The sequence below is a fragment of the Diabrotica virgifera genome, chromosome 10 (genome assembly GCF_917563875.1).
Source record: "Diabrotica virgifera virgifera chromosome 10, PGI_DIABVI_V3a".
In the NCBI taxonomy this organism is placed as follows: domain Eukaryota; kingdom Metazoa; phylum Arthropoda; class Insecta; order Coleoptera; family Chrysomelidae; genus Diabrotica; species Diabrotica virgifera.
In genome coordinates, this window is record NC_065452.1 from 135,136,246 (window position 1) to 135,164,077 (window position 27,832).

Consider the following 27,832-nt stretch of genomic DNA (forward strand, 5'->3'; position numbering starts at 1 on the left):
ATAGACCATCAGTACTACAGGAAGATTTGCTTTTGATACTATTGATTGTTTGGATCAGTTCAGATTTACCGACTGGTTTTATAAAGAATGAATTCGAGACCTTTCTTGAATTAGGGAGATAGGAAATGGGATCTTGTTGTGGCAAAATAGTTGATGTAATATTTTTACTCACATTAACAAAGTATTCATTTAGATTTTCAGGGTCTGGAAGGGAAAATGTTTAAGCAGTGTGGGTTTTATTTCGAAGATCGTTTATTATGGACCAAGTTTCTTTTGCAACACTTTTGGAGCTTCTCAGACGGTTCTGGTAGTAGACTTTTTTAGCTGATTTTATAAGTTTAAGATAGGTTGCCCTGTACTTGGTGATATATTCAGTGATAGAGACGTTGGTAGTAGATTTCCTGATATAGAGAAGAGAACGCATATTCTTGGAAGATATTCGGATACCTTTAGTAGTCCAGGGTTTGTGATGTTTTGGCTTAATTGCAATTAAAGGAAATGCTTTATTGAAGATACAGATAAGCTTATCTAAGAATTCACTAAAATGAAAGAAAGAATGGGATGGAAATAAACCTAAAGTAAACTGAATATCTAACAGCGGAGAATACAGAAATAAAACAGCTGGAAATAGACGAAGGTAAACTAATCAAAGGAACAGACTAGTACAAGTATTTAAGTTTCATAATATCAAACAAAGGAACAACTGAAGAAGATAGAAAAAATAGACTTGGACAAACAAGAGACTGCATACGAAAAGTGAACCCGGTACTGTGGGATAAAAACATCAGTATAAAAACAAAAAAAGAAGAATATAATGACAATAAGTATCCTCACGTATGGAAAATTGTGTAAGGAATAAGAAAACCAAACCAAAACAAACAAAAAAACAAAATAAGAGCAACAGAGATGGGATTCCTAAAGCGAACCTGCAGAGTAACAAGAAGAGATAGAATAAATAACATAGAGATTAAGAAAAGAGTGGGAATGAACTCAGATATAATAGACCATATAGAACAGAAGATATTAACCTGATAAGGACATGTCAGAAGAGCAGACCAAAAACGTTGGATGAACAGAATAACAGAGTAATACAAAAACAGGGGAGATATGCAACCATGTACAAACTACAGGACCTTAACACTTCTTTAGTCACACAATGAAAATAGGGTAGAGTGTAGAGAGTAATTGATAGGCGGATACGTGAAGAAAGCGAAACAGGATAGTCAGTTGATGGAAAAACACAGGATTAAAGAAACACACGCTCATATGATATTCATTGATATTGAGAAATCTTATGATAGAGTACCTTGAGAGATTCTGTAGTGAGCACTCAATGAAAAAGGAGTCGCCGGTAAATATCCCAGGCAACCAAGTGACGTCATATAACGTCGAGGAAACGTCAGCTTTGGTTGAGTATATACATGTGTTTGAACATTAATTCATATAGACGTCTTTTATAGGTGATTTTAAATACGTAAGATTAATGACGTTAAAATACGTTTAAAAAACGTTTTAATTTCAGACAGCCAAGTCTGACATCACAAAATTGGGAGGGGCTTAAAAAGCTTGTTTGTATTGACTCCAAACAATTTCGTTTATAACGTTGTTCATAAGAAATTTTTCATTTATTGTTTACGTGTTTTGTGTCTTGTGTGATAAAATAATATTTTTCATTTAGATATTTAGTTGAAGAAACGTGTTAATTGAGAGATTTTTATTCGTTTTTGCTCAGTGAGTTAGTTTAATGCAGTAATTCTTGTCAACTATTTGAGGTTATCTTTATTTGTTTTTGATGTATATTTTCTGTTAATGAACTAATTATGTGTTATCGAGTTTAATTAAATTAATTTTTAGCCTACATTTTCATGTTACCTATTTTTTATACTATTTTGAAACATCTGAAAGAGGTCACTTTTTGAAAGTATTAAAGACTTGATTTTACCGACGGCGACGTGTAAAAGTCGTCATTTTTTGACGTTTGAAAATCGTCACAATCTCGACGTGAAAAAAACGTAGGTACAATGACGTTTTAAAATCGTCACAATCATGATGTCAAATCGATGAGACAAATACACGTGATTTTCAACGTCAGTACTACGTTATAGAAACACGTCAATTGGTCATTTTTATGACGTGTTATCTACGTTATAAAAACGTCGTTTGGTTGCCTGGGATGTAAAGGTACAGGAGACGTAGGCATTATTGCATAGACAGAAAAGCAAGATTTAGGTCACAGAAATGAAATATGAAAAATAAAATATTCAGTCGTCACAAAAAACCGATTAACAAGTTCTCAAATTAGAGTAGACCTTAATGTAGAATCTATTTCAGAATTCACAGAGAAGAGAAGTGATGAAATTCTAGGGTAGCTTTAAGCCAAAGAGAATACATCCACAATAGATAATATATGTATATCCCTTCAAAAATGTGGCATACGTTAAGTCACGTTAATAAAAAAGTTTTCTAAATCTAATTTGCTTAATTAAGTTAGTTCTTAACAAAGTAAGATAAAATGCTTATATTACCACAGGTTCCGTAATGCAACAACTAGCTCCATTTTCACAGTCTGCATCAGAGTCAATATCATCACAAAACAGAGCAAACAACCCACTGACACATTCTCCATTACACTCTTTTAAAGTTACTGGCTGCGACACGGTTGTTTTCTTCACTGGGTAAGTCGTGGAACTGTGTGGTCTATGGGTTGTCCTCGTTTCAATTCTCGTATAGTTCGTTTTTGTTTTGTTTGGGTAGATTAAATTGGAAGGTAGCTTATCACCAAATGTGACGCTTGACACGCAGCATCTTAACCCTGGTGTGCAGAGGTCATTTGTGTTCAGAATCGCTTCGCAGTAGTTGGCAATGTTTTCCGCTACACAGACTCCTTTGAATTCAGTACTGTTGCATGATCCTAAGGGCATAAACACAAAAATTAAAGCACCAAAAATCATTTATACCAGGTTCACAATTATAGTGACTAGACTTAGGCTTAAAGTATATTCGATTGAATTTTACCTAGATAATTAAACTGGTTGTGGAATGCAATCTTAGATTCCCCTAGTCTTCTTCTTATTTATCGTTCGTTTCCTTACAAAGCAAATTATTGTTTATAATTTTGCTTAGTGAGACAGTTCGTTTTCTTTTTGGTTGAGAGCAGACCTTAGTCTCCTCTGAAGAGCTCAAAAGAGTGAAATTTTTATTCCTTTTACTATCATTTTTAAGAGACCAGATAATGAAGGCACTATATTTGTGAACCTTTTATACCTAAATCTAAAATGCATGTATGTTTTTCAAAACTTACCTGGCTCATTAAGATCTGTGATATTATGTTTTTTCTCTACGCTTATCTGAAAGGTATAAATTGAATAAAAAAATACTTTCTCGTTAACACGTTCGGTTCCCATGACGCACGAGTAGCGTCACGAATGATTTATCTAAGGTGCCGATGACGTATAAGTGGCGTCAGTAGTACCTACTGTGTTACTAACTGAACGATTTAAGTACGTGGTACCAGCCAAGCGGCACTTGTTCAAGATGAGCACAGAACGTGTTAAGGAAGGAAGGAACTTTTGGAGTGGACTATTCGACCAGAACATGAATAAATGTGAGTATAGTTGCCAAAAAATTATTGCAGAAACCTTACCTTAAGCTTATTACAGAGTCATTTGTATTTGAGTGGTATCGTTAAATTCTAAGAGGTAAACATATTGAATAGCAGGTATAATAATTAAATCTACAATAAAATAACATTTTTAATACTTTTTACCTGTCCCGGAAACTTAACCTTCACCACTCAAATAAAAATGACTTTTTAATAAGTTTAAGATTAAGGTGTCTGCAATAACTTGATGGCAACTATACTTGCAGCTGACATGCACTTTGTCGGAGTGTTACAGCATTTTTCATTACACAAGCAGTTAAGCCTCAGACCCAGAAAGCAGAGTATACTTTTCCGAAGGTTTTTGGTGTGATATACGAATCTCAGCTACAAATTACCGAATCGACTCAGTTTCTGAGATATCGTCACCTAAAAGTGCAAAAATAACGGTTTTTGCAACGAAAAAATAAGGAATATCTGAACAAAATAAATAATCTTGAGTAAACTTCAAGATGTTTTAACAGTTTCTGGGTGGAAGAAAGGTTAGGTATACTAAGATGCTACATAACCTCACAAACGCCCAAAAGCCGCTATTTTTGCGCTTTTAGTTTAGGATATCTCAGTTACCAGAGCCAATTTGGAGCCCATATTCGGACTCAGCGCCCAAAAAGCTTCTGAAAAGTATAATCTGATCTGTGGGTCCGAATATTTGTCAAATTTTGTCGGTCTATGTTCTTAATCTAGTCGAAAAGTACACATTTTTGCACATAATATATTACCATAGTAGAGGTAGTCGCTGGTAGTAGAGTTGTAGGTGTCGATGTAGTGATTGTTGTCATAAGAGATGTTGTTTCGGACTTCGTAACTGATTCTATAGTTGTAGCATTTGGCATTGGAGAATCTATACAACATTTCATCGATGGTGAAGGGCATGACACATCATGTAAGACGCCATAACAAATAATCGTTGCTAAAGCATGAACACACACACCAGGACAGTCTTTTGAATCTGCAGTACTAGTGATTGTATCTAAAAGTCCTAAAACCAGAATTCGATTTAACTATCAAAAAATTAACATGCTAGCATTGTTTTAACGCCTTTTTCAGTGGTCCAAAGATGTGAAAATAATCACAAGGCGATAAATCGGGACTAGGTATAGGGTGGATGTTCTAATATCCTCTATATCTTTCGTTGTATATTTTCTTTCACTACTTTTGCAACATAAGGCCAAATATTGTGCAAAAGAATGACACCATGTGAGAGCTTCTTGAACGCTTTCGTCTTTTATTGCTTGATGGAGCTTGTTTAAAGTTTCATTATACAGGTTTGCGTTGATATGGACTCTGTTGATATGGACTCAATAAATGGCCTACCCATATGTGAAATTAGATACGCCGATGACACAATACTAATAGCAGAAACTATTACAGATCTACAAAGAATTTTAGATAAGGTTGTTGCAACGAGTGAAGAATTTGGTGTGTCACTAAACATAAAGAAAACGAAATTCATGGTTATGCCAAAGAAAAATATTAGAAACATAAATCTACACGTAAATAATACGACGATAGAACGAGTTCAGAATTATAACTATTTAGGGACAAACATTAGTGAAACAAGCGATTATAGCAAATAAATCCGAATTAGAATAGAAAAGGCTAGAAGTGCATTCACTAATATGAAACAAATATTATAATGTAGTAGGGACCTCAGCCTAAATCTTAGAAAGCGAGTACTAAAATGTTATGTATTTTCTGTTCTTTTGTATGGTGTGGAGACATGGACTCTCAATAAACAATGCCTCAATAGATTGGAAGCATTTGAGATGTGGACGTATCGAAGAATGCTGAGAATCTCCTGGACAGACAGAATAACCAATGAGGAAGTACTATAAGGAGAATAGAGAACAGCAGGGAGATACTGGATTCCATCAAAATAAGAAAACTTCAATACTTGGGTCATATAACACGTGGTGACAGATATGAAATCCTAAAATTAATTATGCAGGGAAAGATTCAAGGAAGGAGCAGCATAGGTAGGAGAAAAATGTCCTGGCTGAGAAATCTCAGAGAATGGTTTGGATGCAGCTCAACTGAACTCTTTCGGGCTGTAGTGTCAAAAGTGAGAATAGCAATGATGATTGCCAACCTTCGTCGCGAAGGCGAAGATGGCACGTAAAGAAGAAGAAGAAGGACTCTGTTCTGTAAACTCTATGAGCAAAGATCCTTCATGGTCGAAAACAATTTTTTACTGCACTTTGATTTATTTTTTTTACGTTTACAAACACAACTAACATTGTAGAACGTCAATTCATTGATTAACATTCTTTCCGAGGCTTTTCCAAGTGACACAAATAGTTTGTTATAAAATGTTCCATGTTCTCTGCCACAGTGTCTGCAGTTTAAGTCTCCATAAAAGAATTCCATTGTAAAGTAAATATTATTTGTGCAAAGTTTTATTGGCTCCATGATAGCTGATACATTCAGTTTTATTTTTGTTGTCAATGTATCATTCCTATCTAATTTGATTCTTATTTTTAAAGTTATCTCCAATAAAGAATAACCAAAGGAAAACAAGTTATAGGTACATTGAATTCAGTAAGATGGCAAAAAAATATAAGACCGGAAACGAAAAAAAGAATATATAATACCATGTTAAAACCAGTAATCGTCAATGGCTCAGAAGTGTGGCAGTTATCACAAAAACTTAAAGGTAACCTATTGGCAGTTGAAATGGATTTTTGGAGGAGAGCAGCTGGAAAGTATAGATTAGAACATGTGAGAAATGAGTACATAAGGAGACAAATGAAAGTACAAAGATCAATTATAGAAGACATCGAATAACAACAACTAATATGGTACGGACATGTTAGAAGTATGGGGGAAGAAAGACTACCAAAAAAAATTAGAATGGGTACCACCAGAGAAAAGAAAACCAGGACGACCACCAACAACATGGATCCAATAAATCTCAAAAACAATGTCAGCAAAAAATATATCTGAAGAAGACTGGCAGAATAGACAGGCTTGGCGAACGGGAACCCAAAGGCGTATTAGGCTGTGAACGGGATATATTATATATTATATATTATATATATCCAATGGCACATTAGTGAAAAGACTGTTGATACCAAAACTGACTATAGTTTTTGACCATATCGGCCTTCGAAGGTAATCAAAAAATCTTATATTACACGAATACGTCATTAAAGAGTTCTAAAAACAACTGTTTTTTTTTTATAAAAAAAGCCAACTGAAAAGCTAAAAGTTAAAAGAATAACGCAGGAAACACAAAAAACCGCTGATATAACTTAATTAACCTATAAAAGTCCAGAAGTGTCAAAATTTCATAAATGTCATTAGCGTCAAAATTACAAACAGTGGTGTACACTTTCCTGGGGATGGGCCAATTACAAACAAGACTTACGGCGCGGTAAATTTGAATTACTCCTCCTGGTTTAAAAACAAACCATAGCATATTTTTGGAGTTGTAATCTATTTTTTGCTAGTTTTTGCAAGAATTGTGAATTTTGTATAAATGTTTTTGTGTTGTGTTCTACAGTATGTCTAGGAGGAACTTTGACAGTCTACTGCAAGGAGAACCCTTCTTCTTCTTGTAGTCTCTTCTCCCATCGGAGGTTAGCTATCATCACAGCTATCCATACCTTATTGGCAGCTACTCTGAAAAGATCTACTGAGCTGCAATTATACCCCTTTTTAGGTTTCTCAGCCAGAAAATTTTTCGTCTTCCTATGGATCTTTTACCCTTAATTTTATCTTGCATTATGAGCCTTATGAGCATTATGAGACTTGGGGCACATTGAGAGAATAAGAAGTAAACGAATGCCAAAAATGGTACTCTCACGAAGACCAATACAAAAGAGGAGGAAAGGCAGGCCAAGGAAAAGATGGAAGGACAGTGTGTATGAAGACTTGAAGAAAACTAACTTTGAGAGATGGAAAGAACTAGCATTGGACAGTAGGAGATGGAGAGAGGTGGTGAAGGAGTGTATAAAAAGACTGAAGTGTAATTAAATAAAATGTATAAGTTTTATAAGTTATGTAAGTTATATTATGTTATTTATTATATTATTTATGTAATCAGAAATGTAAACATTTTAGCAATAGGCCTACAAGGCCTGTTGCGCTTAATAAATTTATGAGCCTTAATATTTCATATTTCGCACCTCTGGTAATGTGGTCTTAATATTCTAGCTTCCTTGTTTTGATGTTCTTTATCACCTCGCGACCTCGCAATCCTTTTGCAGCCTTCTTAACACTTCTGCATTTGTAACTCGTTGGATCCATGGTATTTTCAAAATCCCTCTATAAAACAACATCTCAAATGCTTCCAACTTTTTTGTATTATCCACTTTTAGTGTCCAGCTTTCCATTTCACACAATAAAGCCGCGAATACGTAGCATCTTAAGGCTCTTATCCTCAGCTCCAGAGGGAGGTCCTGATTAACAAACCTTTTTTTCATTTTTATAAATGCTTGTCTTGCAATTTCAATGCGTGTCCTGATTTCTCTACTTTGGTCATTGTTTTCATTTGCCCATGTTCCCAGATATTTGTAGCTCTTTACTCTTTCTAGTTGTGCTCCCTCCATATCTAGCCTTCCTACTGTATGTTGTTTAGAAATAATCATGAACTTGGTTTTCTTAACAATCACTTATAGTCCATATTTTGTACTTAATTGATGTAATCTATTTACTAATCGTTGCCCTGCTTCTAGAAGGAGAACCCATGCTGTTGCAAATTTGTCTGAAGGGTAGGTACATTTTATTTGTGAATTCTTGGGACTCAGTATAGATGTGGTGTCCTGCTGTAGTGTGATGTTAGTGTTCTTCTTTGGTAGTCTGTCAAGTATTCCTTCACTTTGTGTAGTGTTTCATATTTTTTGTTTTCCATTGATTTTTTGGATCTTTTTTAGTTTTGCGTAAGGTCCATTTGTGATTAATTGTTGGATTTTCTCCTGATATTGACCTTTTCCCATAATTACGTTTTGTGCATGAATAAATCAATAATAAAATATAAAACGACTAACAGAATTATGTTATTAAGAAAAAATATAATATACAGACAGCCAAACTTATATGGAATCACTTGAGAAAGGCACTCTGCCGAAACAGCTGTAGTCACGTAGTTGTAATAAATTTTGTGGAAGTATAGAAAACAAACGTTTTCAGTGTTTTATTGTTAGATTATATGGAATCATCTGATATTTCTTATTATTTCTTGCAGATTTAAAAAAACGAACACACGAAGTCAAACAATATTTATTTTAAAGCAAATGAATAACAAATACATAACAATTAAAGAAAACAATGTAAATATAAAGTATTTAAATTTAAAGTATTTAAACAACAGATTGAAACTAGTTGTTTTAAAGTCGATACCATAAAAAGTTTCAATGCAAAACGAATAATGTTTAAACTGTTTTTATTTATTTTTTTTGTTTTTTTTTGGTAGTCAGTGTTATCACCTCTAGTCCGTATGCAAGCTTCAGTTTGCGTTGTCATGCTCCTAATCAAATTATCGACACCTTGCTGTGGTAGGTTGCTCCATTTTAGCTTCTTCAAGAGCAGCTTGTACCAGCCAAGCGGTGTTTTGTAGATTTTCCCGGCGAGCTCTAATTTTTCAGCATATCACACAAATACTGTATAGGGCAAAGCTCGGGTGAGCAAGCAGACCACTCCAAACAAGGGATACATTCTGCTTCAATGATGTCTCTAGTCACTCTAATGGTACCTGGAGGTCCATTATCATGCATGAAAAATAAATTTTCTCCTGTTGCACCTCTCCAGAGCCTAACTACAGGTTATTAACATACCTATGAGCAGTTAAAGTTAACTGGATGAAAATTAAAGGAGTTTTTTTATGGATCACAATTCTTCTCCAGAACATTATACTTCCCCTTTTATATTTGTGAACAGATCTGACATTTTTTGTTCTTGCTTGTCTTCCTCGATCTCTAAGTACATGATTTCGTGGGTTATCTGATCTTACACAAATCCTGACTTTTTCTGAAAATAGCACATTTTGTCAATTCCCAATGTTCCAGTTTTGGTGGTGAAGACACCAATTTAGGCGATCAATCTTGTGCTGCCTGGATAATTCGGGAACCCATAACTGTCTCCTGCTGTATAATTCTTGGTACGAACTCTTCTTCTTATCGTTTCAACTGAAACAGTTAAACACATAGCTTCCAAAAGCTGCCTTTGAAGCAGCTAGTGAGAAATGGTTAGGTGTCTTCCAGCTGATTGGACAATTAAACGACCGTGGCGAGCCGTTTTTACTTTTTGGCGACTTTCCCTTGCTTTATTTTTGAGCTTTCCTAGCTCCTGTTACCTAGCATAGGTTTTGGACAGAACGCCCTCTGTTACGCCTATCTCTGCAGCTGTGTCCCTCTGAGAACATTACTATCTCCACAAAACCAATAATCTTCCTCCGTTGTAAGTTCTATATAGTCCAGGGTAATAAGCTAGAATTAGACCATGTTCGGGACACTCAAAGATCCAGGTAGCTGACTACTTTTTTAGTTATTGTAGACCTATAGGAAAAAAACCTACCTGTTTCCTGCCTAGAGTTCGCGTCCGTTTTTTAATTATTAACAATTTAGTGCAAAAATTGCGATTTTTTCGATTTTTTGCACCTCGTTCAAAATCTAAACAGTATACATAAAACTACAAAATTAAATTTTTTAGAACATTGAAAAACCTTCAAAATGCCGATTTTTTAAAGTTAAAAAGTTAATTTGTTGCTACGCAAACTGCAAAATAAGTGAAAAACGTTATTTGTTAATAACTTTTACTAAAACTACTTTAGAACTTCACTGTTTCTCCCAAAGTTGTGTATTAGGGTACTTAACAAACCCTCAAAATTTGATACTAAACCATTAATTAGTTTAAAAGTTATTCTATTTGTTTATCCCAGAGACCTTTATTTTGCAATAACATAAGACAGAAAATAATGAAGATAAGGCAATTCTGCGTATGTTAAATGAAAGTAGAAAAGGGATACTATCAAAATGTACTAAAAAAGATAAAAAAATTATCTAATATGGTCAAAAATACTAATGTCAAATTTTTGATATTTTGTAGTTTATAAACATTTAGAACAACTTTAAAAATATTGTCCGTAGAAAAAATCATTTTTCCACCTACCTCTATCGAAAGTATACTTTTCCGGACCTGATTGTAGGGAGCAAAGTTGTACTTTTCCTCCCTAGGGAGGAAAAGTAAAAGTGACGTCATGGTATTTCATTCATGAAATATAACTTATTGACGCCCTGTACAATATCTATTTTCTATTACGTAAGTATCTATACATTTTAACGTTTATTTAAAAACACTCTGTATTTTGTAGAATGGTAAAAAGCAGTAAATTGTTATTCTGATTTAACAATGTTTACATTAATAATTTGACTTATATTTGACAGTTGACCTACTTTATATTGTACCTACTTGTTAGTTCTAGTTCTAATAAATTTTGTTGGTTAGTTACATAAATAAATTAAGTAAAAATGAAAAAATTACTTGTTATTTGAGGAAGGTGGAAAAACCATATGTATAACATGGGAGTAAAGTGCCTTTTCCTCCCTTGAATGATTACTGCCCTCCGCTACGCGTCCGGCAGTAAACTTCATTCTCGGGAGGAAAAGTAGCACTTTCCTCCCTTGTTATACAAATAGTTATTACATATTCTAAAAGTTGGTATTTTACACGAATTTTTAAAAATGTTGTTCAGTTGGTGACTAGTCGTGGTAAGTGAAGGGGGAGCTGGGAGCCGACAAATGCACGAGTTCAAAAACTAAAAAAGGCAACTTAAAACTACTATCATTTTCTATATCTCGGGATCTACTGAATATATTTTAATCTTTCTTTTTTTAATTTGTATGTAATTTCTCTGTACATTACAAATATGTAATTTGTCTATTTGCAATTTGACATTTATTAATTAATAAAAAGTTTAATTTGTTTAAACAATTTTTGAAAAAATGATTTTTTCCCAAAAATCCATGTTTTTAATCAGACTATCATTATTAATCATACAAAAAGTTAAGATATACTTTAATAAATAAATTATCTTCAATAAATAGTTATCTAATAAAAATAATTTATTTATGAAAGTGAACTTTAACTTTTTGTATGATCATTAATGATACTATGATTAAAAAAATATTTTTTCAAGAATTGTTTAAACAAATTAGACTGATTATTAATTAATAAATTTATAAACAAATTGCATATTTGTAATGTACGTAGAAATTACATACAAATTAAAAAAGGAAAGATGAAAATCCATTGAGTTGATCTGGAAATACAGAAAATTGTATTAGTTTGAAATTGATTTTTCGGTATTTTAACTCGGTGAATTCGTAGGTTCCCCCTAGTAACCGTTTGAACTACAATTTTGAAAAATCGTAGAGGGTGCTGTAAAGATACAATGTTTATGAAAATTTTTTAACAAAAAAATACAAATCCCATTATTTAAAATGGCATCAATGAAATTCCCTAATTATTATAAACAAATTAGCAGTGAATTAAAAAAAACACATGACTAACTTTGTCCCGAATGAACCCAGGCTAAATTTTTTTATTTGAAAATTCGTGTTAAAATACTAGCTTTTCAAATATATAAAAAGATTGTTCCTACGGATAACATTTGTAAAGTTATTATAAATGTTTATAAACTACAAAATTTCAAAAAGTTGGGATTAGAATTTTTGATTATATTGATTAATTTTTTTATCTTTTGTTAATACATTTTGACACTATCACTCTTCTACTTTCATTTAGCATACTCAGAATTGCCCTATCTTCATTATTTTCTGTCTTATGTTATTGCAAAATAAAGGTCTCTGGGATAAACAAATAGAATAACTCTTAAACTAATTAATGGATCGGTCTCAAATTTTAAAGTTTTGTTAAGTACCCCAATACCCAACTTTGAGTGAAAAACTAAAGTTATAAGGTAGTTTTAGTAATAGTTATTAACAAATAACAATTCTCACTCATTTTGTAGTTTGCGTAGAAACAAATTAACTTTTTAACATTAAAAAATCGGCATTTTAAAGGTTTTTCAATGTTCTAAAAAATTGAATTTTGTAATTTTATGTCAACTATTTAGCTTTTAAATAGGGTGCAAAAAATCTAAAAAAATCGCGGTTTTTGCACTAAATTGTTAATAGTTAAAAAACGGACGCGAACTCTAGGCAGGAAACAGGTAGGTTTTCTTCCTATAGGTCTACAATAACTAAAAAAGTAGTCAGCTACCTGGATCTTTAAGTGTCCCGAGAAAATCCTTATTACCCTGGACTAATAACCCCACATGATGCATATTTTCGTCTTTGGACGCAAAAGTTAGTTTATTTATTTTCGTTCAATTTGCAACTCAAGAAAATAACCTATACCGTACCGAGCTGTACTATCTGATTGTCTTATCGAATTATTTATTTTCAATAAAAACCTTTATTCTTCACGACAAAAACAACTTTTTTCAAAAGAAATAAGTATTGTTTTGAAATACATGGTGATTCGATATAAGTTTGGGTGTGTATTTTCAATAAATCTACCAGTATTTTAAATCAATATTTTAAAAGAATTACTTCTACGATGAATTAAACACAACCCCAGCTTATTAAAAAAATTAAAATCAGTATTGTTAACAAACCTTATTAGACAGTATCTATATAAACGCCGAAATAATAATAAGAATAAAAAACATAAAAAAATATAGATATAATCGATTTGTCAGGTAAAAACAGAGAATATAAACGTAAAAAATGGAAGGAAAAAAATGAATTTTGTCAAAAAGAAGAAAACATATCTAGAAGTTACGTAGAAGATGACTATGATCAGGAAAGCATCATGGCAAAAAGGGACGCAAATAGATACTTTTTCCTTTCAAATTGCTACGGCTCAAGAAATATGCCCCTTTTGATAAAATTTGCATTAATTTGTGTTTACCCCTAATACAGGTTTTCAATTTTCCTCTAATTATTGTAAGACATTAATTAATTAGATCAATTTAAAAAATGTGTACCTAAATGAGGCCAAAATATATTAAGAATGATCGAATTGAAGTAAATAATCATTGCAAAAATAATTAATTCCGAACACAGCTTCACCTACTTTAACTGCCCCATTTAAAAGTTCGTTAAAACCGTTTTTTTTAAATAATAATGAATGAACAAAGTACGAAATCAAATCGTTAATAAATAATCGAGTTAAAATAAATACTCAATTAATCCAAAAATCCATGTTATGAACGAAAACTTGTTGAAAGAAAGTCGTCATGCCATGTAACAGTAAATAATAGAGCACCGTTGCGTTGGTCACCGTACGCGATTAAAAATCAGATTGGGCACAAATTAAATTGGAGTTAAATGAAAAATAAATGTATTTAACTTACCGGAAAGGAAACTTCCTGCGAGAGAGTCATCTTGGGCTTGAACCCCTAGGAAGAAGACGAGAATGAAAAATCCCCGGGTCCTATACAACATTTTTGTATACCGACCGAATGACACACTATCTACACTATCAACAACCGCTCATTGTCCACACTACTCCATTGCACAACTAATTAACTCAGGTGCAATACGGAATTGACTTCCGGAATTTACCGCTACTTTCAAACTTTTCAAGTAATTGCTTCTTGTTGTTAATAATACTAACAGAATATGTGTAGGAGTACCAGCACCAGTGTCAGTTTTGCTGGTACCCGCACTGGTACTGCACGGTTATCTTGATTCATCCACATCGAGGCCCTGGCCTTGACATGGTGGTCATCGACCCCCCGCATTTCTTGCGTTTCTGCAGCTCATCCTCAACACACCTACGCAGTGCAGTTCACTTAATAAAAGATTTCATTCATTGATTATTTTAAGTAATTATCGATAATCTTTTATTACATACTATAAAAGTTAATCGAAAAGTCAAGAAATTTAACTACGCTTAGTCGAGTTAACAGTGCCGGATTAACCAATAGGCAAAGTAGGCAGTTGTCTAGGGGCCTCGGCCCAAAGTGGGCCTCGCAGGGCCTAAAATGAAAAAACAATCATTAGATTTAAATAAAAATTATAAATGATATTATGTTGAAAAATTCAAATATCGCTCAATACCATAAAATTGATGGTGGACGCAGGGCCTATTTTACCACTAGGTCCTTGAGGCCCCTGTCTCGGGCCCGCATTTTAATGGGGCCCGAAAAGATCAGAAAAAGGTTTTTATTGAAAAAAACAAAATTAATTTTAAAAATTAATTCATTTTACGAACAGAAAATGATAAATGATAACATGTATATTTATAAATCATAAAACTGCAATAATTAAAAAGGTAGAATCCCTTGTCGGCATCAATGGTCAAAGCAAAATTTAGACAGCACTCCGAAGGATTAACAAGAAGTAGGATTAACAAGAGGTATTGTGTCGTATTGTATTCAAAACGCACTATTAAATTTAATATTGCTTGTGTACATATTAGTTTTCAGTTCTGTGCTTTTTAAGTTAGTTCAAGTAATCTATTCATTAATCATGTCGTTTTATTAAATATCTTAAAACAATTATTTTTCTTAACTAAGTAATCGTTTTGTTATTATCATGAGTTACAAACATTTAAGTGGCAGTGAAAAACGAAAAAAGCAAAAATTAAGAAAACAGGAACGGCAGGCACAAAAATATGTAATATTATCACATTTTATACACCACAACAGTGCGCAAAAAGGACGTTCGTCCTTCCATCCTGTTCTTCTTCTTCTTCTTCTACGGCACTACAGTCCAAATTGAGCCACGGCCTAATTTATTTTTTGCCTCCACCCTTGTTTATCTGTCGCTGCTCTTTTCCATACACGGACTCCTAAAAATGCTTGTGCATCGCCGCTTACTGTGTCTTCCCAGCGCTTTCTTGGCTTTCCAACCGGTCTCTTTCCCTGCATCCTAGCGTTCATTGCTCTTTTTGGTAGCCTATCCTCTCCCATTCTTATCACGTGTACGGCCCATTGCAATCTTTGTATTCTAATGAAGTCTGACAGGGGTGTTTCCTTATAAAGTTGATAAAGCTCGTTGTTGTATCGAATTCTGAAGATTTTGTTTTCCCTCATAGATCTTAGTATTCTCCTCAGTACTTTCCTTTCGAATGTGTCGAGTTTATTTTTGGATGTTTCTTTTAGGACCCATGCTTCACTGCCATAGCATGCTATTGGTCGAATTAAGGTTTTATATATTCTCATCTTTGTATTTCGGTGGACACTTTTAGACCGAAATATATGGGAAAGGGAAAAATAAGCTATGTTTGCCTGCGTTAGACTTTTCCGTATTTCTCCATCGTCTGATCCGTCGGCATATATTTCTAGTCCCAGGTATGTAAACTGTCCAACCGGATCAATGACATCTTCATGCCTAATGTTTTGTGGGACTATATTTGTATATTTCTTCTCGTGTGTATCATTATTTTTGTTTTTTCTCTGTTAATTTCCAGACCCGGTCTTTTCCTGTTTCCTGTGATCCTGTTGATGTTCTACTCATAATATTAATACCATCAGCATGAGCGGCCAGTTGAATGTTTCTGCTGGTTCTGTTAGGTTTCCTCGTCCAGTTTTCATTTGCTTAACCGCATAATCCAGTGCCAGGTTAAAGGTTAAATAGTGTCGTGTATCTCCCAAAAATTTTCGTACACATCTGGCCGTTGCGACTAGTACAGCTTTCTGCATGGTCTTATAAAGGTGTTCATTTAGACCCAGCTTTTTTATGTTTTCGAGGAGGTTCTTCGGAATATCTCCAGTAGTAGACATAATAATCGGTATTGTTTGGGTACTTTGCATTCTCCATTGTCTTCGTATTTGAATTTCCAGATGTTCTTACTTGGCGATCTTTTCAGTAAATTTATTACGTAATGTTGTTTGTCTTGATAATTTATTAACTAGTACGAGATCTGGTCTATTATGTGCCACTGTTTGATCTGTGAGTACAGTGTGGCCCCAGTATAGCTTGTAGTTGTCATTCTTAAGCATACTCTCAGGGACGTATTGATAATATGGAAGATGGTCCGCTTGCAGAAGTCCCAGCTTGATAGCAATCTCTTGGTGAAGGATCTTTCCCTCTGAGTCATGCCGTTTCTTGTATTCAATTGCAGCAAATGACTGGCAGCCCCCTATAAGATGTTGGATGGTTTCTTGGGCTTGACATCCATATCGGTATTTGTCATTTTGGACCTGAGGGTCTTTGACGATATATTTCAGGTAATTATTGATTGGTATAACCTGATCCTGAATGGCCAGTAATGATCCTTCTGTTTCGGGGAACATCTTTCCTGATGTCAACCAATAGTTTGACGCTATATTGTCGACATAGTCTTGGCTGACCTCATTGGGATGTCGGTCGTGCAGAGATTTACCCATCCAGTTCAGCATTTGTTTTAAAGTTTTTAAAAAAGTCATTATTATTATTATTACTATTAAATTTTTGTTAGGGGCCCGAAAATTATGTAGTGCCTCGGGCTTGATTTGAAGTAAAATAGGCTCTGGGTGGACGTATAAAATTACATTACAATGCATACTTTTGTTCACATAGAAAGCTTATGTTGTGAGAATAAGTCGCTAATGAATGCCGTTTGGTAGAAGGAACAGTACTGCCTATCAGTCTGCACGGTTTCTTAGAAAAGTATGAAGAGCAAGAGCAACAAATAAGTCAGTGCCCCCTTGCTACCCTCTACTTCATTACTAGTGTGACCAACTCCAATGCAGTCGAATTCGGGACAAGGCTGAAAAAATATACCTAAAATCCGGGACTTTTCAATGAAAATCGGGCTATTTTTATTAAACGCTTTTTTAAACGCTTTTATTTAGTTCAATAGATTGCGTCAAATCTTTGGATGTTAATTTGACTACCTTTTCTTCCATGCAAATGAATGAAAATTTGCAGACATATGCATTCGCGGGAACAATACACGAATAGACAACAAAAATTTTTTTTTTTATGTTTATTAATTGTTTAAATAGAAAAAAAACGATTTGAATGGAAAAAGGCCTAAATTCTCTTGTTTTTTACAATGTAGAAACTTGAAACTTTTACGGATTGTAGCTAATGATATAACCTATACATAATTTCACTTTTTACGTTAATTGTTTACGTTATGCGTCATAAATAAACAATAAAGTTTTAAATTTTGAACACTCATATATTTGTTTATACAGAACGATGCACATGAAAGGAAAAAATTCGTTACTTCGTAAAAAGGCTACTTTAGGGAAAAATCCCGAAAGAGGTAGATTTTATATTTTTAAATTACGATATTTTGGCATATATGTCATACTAGTGACGTCATCCATCTGGGCGCGATGACGTAATCGATGATTTTTTTTTAAATGAGAATAGGGGGCATGCGATAGCTCATTTGAAAGGTCATTCAATTCTTTATTCAGAAATATAAAAATTTATATAATTATTTGTACAGGGTGTCCAAAAATAATTTTTTAATTAAATTATTTGACAAAAAAGAAGAATGTATGTAATTTAAAAAAAAAAAAATAAAAATCAATGGGAAAATCCCAATAGTTGGCTGTATACCATAGTTTAAAAAACCATTTAATTTATTTAATTTATTTAACTCAGAATACATTTTACAGTTGCCCGTAAACAGAAAGAATGTGTATTTCAGAAATAAACATTGCTTTTCGATTAAATTATATTTTCAAGCCAGCTTCCGCCAGCCACCTGCCTCTTGGAAGTTTTAACATTCAATTTAAGCGAAAAGCAATGATTATTTGTGATATAAACATTTTTGTCTGGTTTCTGACAGCAGTAAAATGTATTTTAATTTAAATTTAATAAGTTACACACATTCTTCTTGTTTTAAACGCTTTTCTTTAGTTCAATAGTTTGCGTCAAATCTTTAGAGGTTAATTTGCCTGCCTTTTATTCAATGAAAATGAATGAAAATTTGCAGACATATGCACTCGCGGGAACAATACACGAATAGTCAATAAAAAAAATTTGTTTATGTTTAATAATTGTTTAAATAAAAAAAAACAATTTTAATGGAAAATGCTTAAATTCTCTTGTTTTTTACAATGTAGAAATTTGAAATTTTTACGGATTGTAGCTAATGATATGAACTATAGGTACATAATATCACTTTTTACGTTAATTGTTTACGTTTTGCTTCACAAATAAACAGTGAAGTTTCAAATTTTTTACCGATTCCGACTACTTTTTATGTTTGTACCGGGTGTCCCAATAAGAATGGCTCTCGGCCATATCTCAGGAACCGTTTATAGTAGAGCTTTGAAATAAAAAATTTTATAACAAAAGTTGCCTCAGGAAAAGCCTGGAAATTATTTTCATAATTGTGGGACCACCGCTAGAGGGCGTAATTGAATATCAAAAATTAAAAAATCTAAATTTTACAAAATTTTCCTAATGAAGGGGCACTGGAAATTCGATCGTCGTATTCTTCATAAAATTCTACGCATATTTGATTTGACAAGTTTAGGTCTACCTTTGGAAATAAGAGGTGGGGGTGAGTGGGAACCTTGTTATGAAAAACTGGCTGTGAGTCCGGTTCTGCTTAATCAAATTTTGCAAACTTGGTCTTGTTGAAGACAGATCTTTTTCGTCAATGTAAAAGTTATGATTTCGAACCAACTTACTGAGTAATATGCCAGCTAGAAGGCGTTATTTAATTTTTTTCAGAAATCTAGTGTTCCTTGGAAAATATTAAATACAAACATGCATTTTTAATACCATATTACAAAATTAGACAAAATTAGCAACAGAATAGCGAAAACCGCATGTTAATAACTTTTTTCTATCTCGAGATATCTTACAAAACGTGTAAAATTAAAAACATAACTGTTACTGACACCGGTAAACGAAATAATTCATTAAAAGTAGGTTGCTATGGAAACAACAAAGAAACATTTTCCAGCTGTCAACGTATATTAGGTCTTTTCAACACTTCTCATTTGTTTCGAGCCTCGTTCATATCTCGTATATTAATATTATACACGGACTATACGGCATATGACAGAGGCTCGAAACAAATGAGAAGCGTTGAAAAGCCCTATTACAAAGAAATAAAAACAACTATTTAGTGATGACATAAACGTTCAAATTTTTGCCCATCATTTTCATTGCAAACATTTACTCTTTCAAGAGTAGATTGAACAGCAGTCTCAATTTCTGCTCTCGATATGCTTTGAATGGCGTTTAGTATTCTCTGGATAATGTATTCTAGAGTAGTGTATGATGGGCAACAATTTGAATATTTAGGTCGTCACGAAGTAGTTCTTTTTGTTCTGTGTTATATTTAATTTTAATAGTATTGTTTCTCTTTATATTGTTGTTTTAATTAATTATATTTTTATACGTTGACATCTGGAAAATGTTATTTTGTTTTTTTCCACAGCACACTACTTTTCATTAACTTAGTTTACCGGTGATAGTAACAGTTATGTATAAAATTTACACGTTTCTCCAGATATCTTGAGATAGACAAAAGGTATCGACATGCGGTTTTCGCTATTCTATTGCTAATTTAATCTAATTTTATAAAGTATGATTAAAAATGCATACTTGTATTTAATATTTTCCAAAGAAAACTAGATTTCTGAAAAAAATTAAATAACGCCTCCCAGCTGGCTTATTACTTATTAGGATGGTTCAAAATTATCACGCTTACATTGAAGAAAAAGATCTGTCTTCAACAAGACCCAGTTTTCAAAATTTGATTTAGCAGAACCGGACTTACAGCCATTTTTTCATAACAAGGTTCCCACTCACCCCCACCTCTTATTTGCAAAGGTAGAGTTAAACTTGTTAAATCAAATATGCGCAGAATTTGATGAAGAATACAATAATCGGATTTCCAGTGCCCCTTCATTAGGAAAATTTTGTAAAATTTAGATTTTTTTATTTTTGATATTCAATTACGGCCTCTAGCGGTGGACCCACAATAATGAAAATAATTTCCAGGCTTTTCCTGAGGCAACTTTTGTTATAAAATTTTTTATTTCAAAGCTCTACTATAAACCGTTCCTGAGATATGGCCGAGAGCCATTCTTATTGGGACACCCGGTACATTATGTTTTATATACATATTTTAATAAACATGACGATATATTTTAATGTTTGAAAAGTGTAAGACTAAAAAGTAAAAAATAAAAAAATGAAAAAAAAAATTTAGGAAACGCTTTTCTTTAGTTCCGAGTGACTAAAATTAAAAATATTAAAAAATCAACTAAAAAGCAAAAAATAAAAAAAATTGAAAAATCCAACACATTTGTTAAAGAAAAGCGTGGGGCGAAAACCGTTTATTCGATGAAGAAGCGCCACGCTTTTCTTTGACGAATGTGTTGGATTTTTTCAATTTTTTTTATTTTTTGCTTTTTAGTTGATTTTTTAATATTTTTAATTTTAGTCACTCGGAACTAAAGAAAAGCGTTTCCTAAAAATTTTTTTCATTTTTTTATTTTAAATATATCTACATACAGCTTTAATATCATCATTGTATTGATTATTTAACACGTTCGGTGCCCATCTAGAACAAACGCCACTTGGCTGGTACCACGTACCTAAATAGTGTTCATTTAGTAACGCAGTACAGTCAACATTTTTATGTTGACAAATTTTTTTTTGATGTGATGGGTTGTAATGATAATTACATTTTTGTTAATTTTTGACGTTTCGACTTCCAATGCGGAAATCGTTCTCAAAAAAGGAAAAAAATAACTGATGTTTGATTTCCATGTAAATAGAACCTTAGGTTAATATAAAAATATAATTATCATTTTTTAATATCCATGTTTTTGAATCGTCTTTTCAGAAGACGATAATTAAAATACAGAAACGGGACGGACAAGTCCATAATTTGAGTTTTCGTAGAACTTTAATACCACGATATAAAATGTGGACGTTTTGGATGCGGTATTAGTATTACACGCTAGAAATTGTCGACTTTTTTTCGTCCCACCAATTCAATTTGATGTGAATTCTTAGAAGAATAACGTATTCAAAATTTCAAAATAGAATTTTACCAAAACGTTGAAAATTCAGATGGCCCGGAAGCCTTGTCCGGGACGCCGGGATACGACTTCGTAATTCGGGCCATGTCCCGGATTTTTCGGGCTAGTTGGTCACACTATTCATTACCCATGCCTTTCGCTACATGCCAGGCAAATACAATGGTCTCCAGGCTCATTTATCTAAGATTAACAAACTTTTAATTTAAAAGCAATTTACATTTTTTGTGCCGCACACTCGCTTTGGTCGGAGTAAGTGCTGCTAAAACTTGCGTTGGACCCGTTGCACAGTAGTCCAAAAACCCGAAAATATGGCCAAAATGTGAAAGCGTTTTTTGATTGGCATGAAATTAGGCATCCAGGGGTTTTTGAGGTCGCTAATTACGAATCCAAAATCTAAATTGCAAAAAACAAAATGGCGGATGTAATATGGCGGGTTTATGTATTTTAAATATATGTAATACCGTCGAAATTTGACATCCGGGGGTTTTTGAGGTTGTTGATTAGGAATCGGAAATAGAAATTTCAAAAAACAAAATGGCGGATGCAGTCCGCCAATTTTTTATTCCTACGTTAAATTCGATTATTAATCTTATGAAAGTTAAAACTAATTTTTACTTTCTTTTTCAACAATACTGGACCTGATCCTTTTATCTACGATTTTATCCTACGATACTGAAATAACTAAAGATCTACAGTCATAACAACTACCTGAATGCTGCGGCATGATCTGTTTATTCTGCGTTGTTAACGATTCATATTGAAACTCATAGCGCAGAGCGCTTGTACAAAAAATTCTCACAAAACCAAAGAAGCAGATAGTAGCAGCTAATTTTTTTTAATCTTAAAGAGAGAAATATAAGCTAAAAGATGATTGAAGTAACATCTTGGATTCGATGGAATACATAACTATTTGGCTATCTGAAAATTTAATTTTTTCAAAATATATACTTTCTTATTACTTAACTTCAACTTAAAATCTACTGAATATAACACATATAAAAATATTTTAATATTATCGGCTTTTATTAAAGATGGCTCCACGAATATCCTCCATTTTGCAGAATTGAATTTGCGCACTTCGTTTTCGAGATACACGTACAAGACTGTGCGTATACAATATTCATTATTCTTAACTGCGCTTCTGTTCCGTACGAAGGTCAACTTTGAACTGAACTGGAAATTCAGATATAGGAGGTATAACTCTAGGGTTACCAACACTGGATAGGGAATTTAATTCTCTTTTAGAAAATGTAATAATATTCTCGAAACGTTAAATTTTTTTTTACTTTTGGCCAGCTTTTAAGGATTTTGGACCACTGTGCGTTGGAGCAATATCGTATTTTGGGTTTTGTTCAGTCCGTGTACAACGTTTTTTCAGCATCTACCCACCGTTGGGAAGCTACGATCAAATACTTAAATGAACCTCAACTAAGCGATCCCATTCGCCACGATCTAAACCTTGTCCTTAAAAGAACAAGCAGAACTAGATTAGATGGACTGCAAGGGCTGATGCAACCAGAGCTTTATCTAAAGGTTACAACGCCTTCAAATCTGATCTTCATACTCTTGCTGAAGACCCTAATCAGAAAGCTGAAACAGTTCGTGAGGCTAAGTGTTTGTTGAAAGAAATATCAAAACAGAAACATTCATAATGAATGAGTTTTGGGCAACAATTTTAGAACTCATCAACGCTGTCAGTAAATCATTACATGGAGAAGAGATTGAACTTGAAACTGTATTCAGCTTCTAAAATTACTTTTGGAGATCTTAAAATCCCAAAGAGATAATTTTGCTTTTACTACGAGCAGAAGGTCTGCGATCTACAGTACTCTGAATATACCGACGAGAGTAAACAAACGCGAGCAAGAAAACTATATTTTGATGATGCTAATTCCAATGTAGTTTTTCTACAGGGTGAAGAAAAGTTAAAGCTTGAAACGAATCTACCAAAATTTCGGATAAGCTAATTATTGAGCTAAGTCGTCAGTAGAAAGCATACGAGTCAATAACTCAGTATTTGGTATTTTGTGTGTTTTTCCAAAACTGAGTGATAGTCAAACAAAGGAGTGTGCTACAAAACTACATGAAAACTATACTGATGATTAGGGAGCGGATTTATATGCGATCAATTTTGATGAAATATGCGCATATATATGCAGTAAAAAATTACGAAATATGCGCAAGATATGCACAAAAATTCAAAAAATACGCATGTCGAGAAACCCCAAATTTTCTGTTCTATTCTATTCTAGTGGGTTCTTTTAAATGGGGGGGGGGGGCGGCAATCTTATTTATTATCTTTCAAATAAATTCATTATTTTTTATATATGCAATTTATTCACATTTTTTACAAAAACTGATACCAGTAGTTACCTATTTAAAATAAAACAACAACATCACTATTATATCTTCGATTATAATTCACTACAATGCGTTAATCCAATTTTTTACGAGGAAACATTTTCTTTGATCAGATAAAATATTTTTATAACTAGAAAAACTCCTTTCAACATCAACAGAAGTAATTGGGGCGTATTTAAAATAACTTGTTAAAGCCGAAAATTCTGCACCAAAATTAATTTCAAAATTTCCATTAAAAATTTCACATATTATGTCCTCCAAAGTTTTAAAGCCGTTTAAAGGCGGGATCTAATCTAAAGCATGAATATTTCAATTTCCGTTAGAAAATCGTAAAACTATCGTTAAAGGTGTAAATTCTCTAACAATAGGGGATTTAAAAGAATCACCAGAATTAGCATCCTTCATCATTTTAACATCCTACCATAATTTTATAACGGCGTACCATAAGCACTATAAGTACTTTGTGTAAAGATCGGGTATTTTCTAAGAAAAAATGAAGAGGTAGTGAATGAGCCGTCTCTCTTCAGGTAGTTTTCGAATTAATAGATAGGACGACAGCCTGTGCGGGGAAATATTTTGTGTCTAATTAAACAAATTTTTTTTGACTTAAATGTTTTTAAATAGGCACAAAATATGCATGATTCTTTAAAAATATGCAAAATTTAGTAAAGTTCTCAAATATGCGAAATATGCATGCAATATGCATTTAGCATAAAATCCGCTCCCTACTGATGATATTGAACCTGAAATTTAAGATGAACTACTGCAGTTCAAATATTTTATAGTCCATCTTCAGGATGTGTAGCGAAAACAATATATTCCTACTTCATAGTCTCTTTGGGTTATTTTGATGAGAACAAATTTAACTCGAATTTTCGAAATTTGTCAGTAGCTTGTAAGATTTTTTATCTTACGCTAATGATTACAAATGCAACAGGCGAACGGTCATTTTCAAAAATGAAAATTATTAAAAACTGTTACCGTTAGACAGTGGCACAAAATAGACTAGCATTTCCCTCAATTATGGCTATTATAAAAAGAGAATGATTTGCTCGAAAATTTGGAACTAAAAATTATTTATAGTTACAGTTATGTAATAAGTAGACTTAGGCAAATATGCAAATAAAAAAGTATGAAATATGCGCATAAATATGCAGTATTTTATGCAAAAATATGCAGTATTTTATGCAAAATATGCATATTTATCTAGAAAATATGCATGTAATAAAAACTATTTACAATATTTTTTTATTTACAAAAATACTTACAATATTATAAACACATAACATAATATACATTTATTTTAACATATAAATAATATTTTGAATTGTGGTAAAAATAGATGATCAAATGATGTTCAAAATTTACTAATAAAAACTTATGGCTTCTATCTGAATACATATATTTGTAAATAGAAAAACTTCTTTCGACATCAAATTCGACATTTTTTAAATTTACTGGTTAGTTGGTTCTAAATTAAGTGGTTCGGAAAATGTCCCAGCTAGTACTTGAACCACTTCAGAAAGAACCTGGTAACCACTATTTTTTTCCACGGTTACTTTAAATTATTGAAAAATTTCCTTTCCAATAGTACCTTTAACGTTTTGACACAATGACTCAAATTCTTTTATTAAAACTGTACTCTCTAACAATGATAATTTGGAGGATTCTAATTGAGTTATAGTTTTCTGAAAAAACTATAATTTGATTTTATGAATGACAGTTGCTGTTGGAGGATTTTATTTTGAAGGCTTGCTTAGCTTCCAATAAAGATTGACTGAAAGCACTTGGACACTGAAGGTTGATATTTTTCACTTGATGTGGTTTTTACTTTTTTAGTAGCTAAATATTTCGCGGTTCTGATATGCTGATCTATTTGATTTTTTTTTTCAGATGAAATCTAAAAAAAGAATATAAATATTCTATAGTTCTACCCATTTTTAAAATCTAAGATTGCAGAAATAAACTAAAAATGAACCGTTTTTGCATAACAATTAAAATATTTAAATTAAATTAAATAAAAATCGGTGTAGTAATCTTGAAAATATCAAGAAATGACTGTGCAAGAAGGAAGAACCCCCAAATATTTACAAGAGGCTCTTGGTCTTTTCTGTTTACATTTAAAGAAAAAATACTGTGAGCATAAATTAAAAGCACTTAATTAATTAAGTCTAATATATGATATGTTTTTGTTTTTAGCAAAATTAAAGCAAACTATGCTATTGTTAAAAAAATGTTAGCGACCTTTCAGTAGACTATTGAAGGATTTTAATTTTAAATAGGTATCCTATTTTTATCGCAAGGAGTTTAAAAATGCTTGAAAAAAGAAAAAATACATCGATTTATTGCGAACTAGCCTTGTGTCGGTACTTTTCTTAAACAAAATCTCCAATTTTAAAATCTTTGTTTGTACCACCGTGTAAATTTTTAAAATAAAATAAAAAATAATACGTATGTACTTACGGTTCTGCCACAACATGAGCAATAAACTTTATCCATATCCATAGATCCTGTGTAAGGTTTTATCCAAGTTGAAACATTGCATATTTTCGGCATTTTCAAAGCATAATAATTATTCACAATTAGAAATACACGTTGTTTACGCCTCCAATTTTACAACAAAAGTGAAACCAAGTGAAACTGATCGTCAAAATAAAAAATTTTACCTAGAGACATAAACTGGCAAACACAAACCCTTAATTCCAGGACAAAACGTGACAAAACTATAAGCCGCTGTCTTTTATTAGTTACTATACCAAGAATTTGAATACCAAGTGATTATAAAACAAAATTAAATATTGGCATTTTCATGCTATCTGTAAGTTTGAATATAAAAATATATAGTTAACACCAAATTTTCAAATTATATGCACTTTATGCTCAGTTTTATAAAAATATGCAAAATTTGACATTTTTGCATTTTTTATGCATTATATGCAAAATATGCAATTTGCATATTTGCCTAAGTCTAGTAATAAGTAATAGTACCTATATTATTCAACGAGCATGTAATGATGGGTATTACTCACGATGATGAAGTTTGCGACACGAGCCGAAGGCGAGTGTCGTTATTCATTAGAGTGAGTAATAGCCATTACATGTGAGTAGAATACTATGCTTTTTCTACGACTTTTTTTTTTTTTTTTTTTTTTTTTTTTTAGAAAAATTATAACTATAACAAAAAAAACTAAAATATTATTTTATTGCAAAATTTAATCAAAATTATAGAAATAGTTTCTTGACTATTTCTTTTTTTATTTCTTTAAACAACACATTTTACAAAATGAAACAAAAATTTTAAATTTAAATCTACAAAATGTCTACTAATATTAATATGTATATCAAAACGATGCCGTTCGGAGATGGAGGGCTTATTAGGTGGTTTTGGAGGGAAAAGATAAAAGTTTCTTGAGGAGCCTCCAAGCTTGGGTTGCCTAGGTGCCTCAAGATTCTTAATCCGGGACTGCCAATAGGCAAAGTAGGCAGTTACTTAGGGGCCTCGGCCCCAAAAATACAAAAAATTATAATTAGATTTAAATAAAAATTCTTCTTCTTCTCGTTGTCTTTATGCCCTATAAGAGCGTTGGACTTTGATATCACCTTTCCATCTTTGACCCATTTCTTCCACGCCTTCCGGTCTCCTGCCATTTCCTTCATCTGTTGCACTGTTTTCCCTCTCTTTGTCCCGATTTCCTCGATTTGTTCCATCCACCCCTTTCTAGGTCTGCCCCTTCTTCTTTTCCCCTGTCATTTGGTATCTATCACCTTCTTTACTAATTTGTTCTCGTTCATCCTAGTTATATGTCCAAACCAATTGAGTTTTCTTTTTTCAATTTTTCTCTCTATTGGTT

At 32.6% G+C, this 27,832-nt stretch overlaps 1 protein-coding gene across 1 annotated transcript in view; it reads right to left on the minus strand.

Annotated features, from left to right (window-relative positions):
* LOC114339286 (protein masquerade) overlaps positions 1–14,344 on the minus strand; it is a 42,698-nt gene extending 28,354 nt beyond the window's left edge. The window contains exons 1-4 of the mRNA XM_028289912.2: positions 14,016–14,344; positions 4,378–4,637; positions 3,302–3,347; positions 2,526–2,911 (exon numbers count right to left, since the gene is read on the minus strand). Coding sequence (XP_028145713.2) covers positions 2,526–2,911; positions 3,302–3,347; positions 4,378–4,637; positions 14,016–14,106 — 783 coding nt within the window. The 5' untranslated portion in view covers positions 14,107–14,344. The remainder of the gene's footprint in view (positions 1–2,525; positions 2,912–3,301; positions 3,348–4,377; positions 4,638–14,015) is intronic.
* Between the last annotated feature and the right edge of the window lie 13,488 nt (positions 14,345–27,832).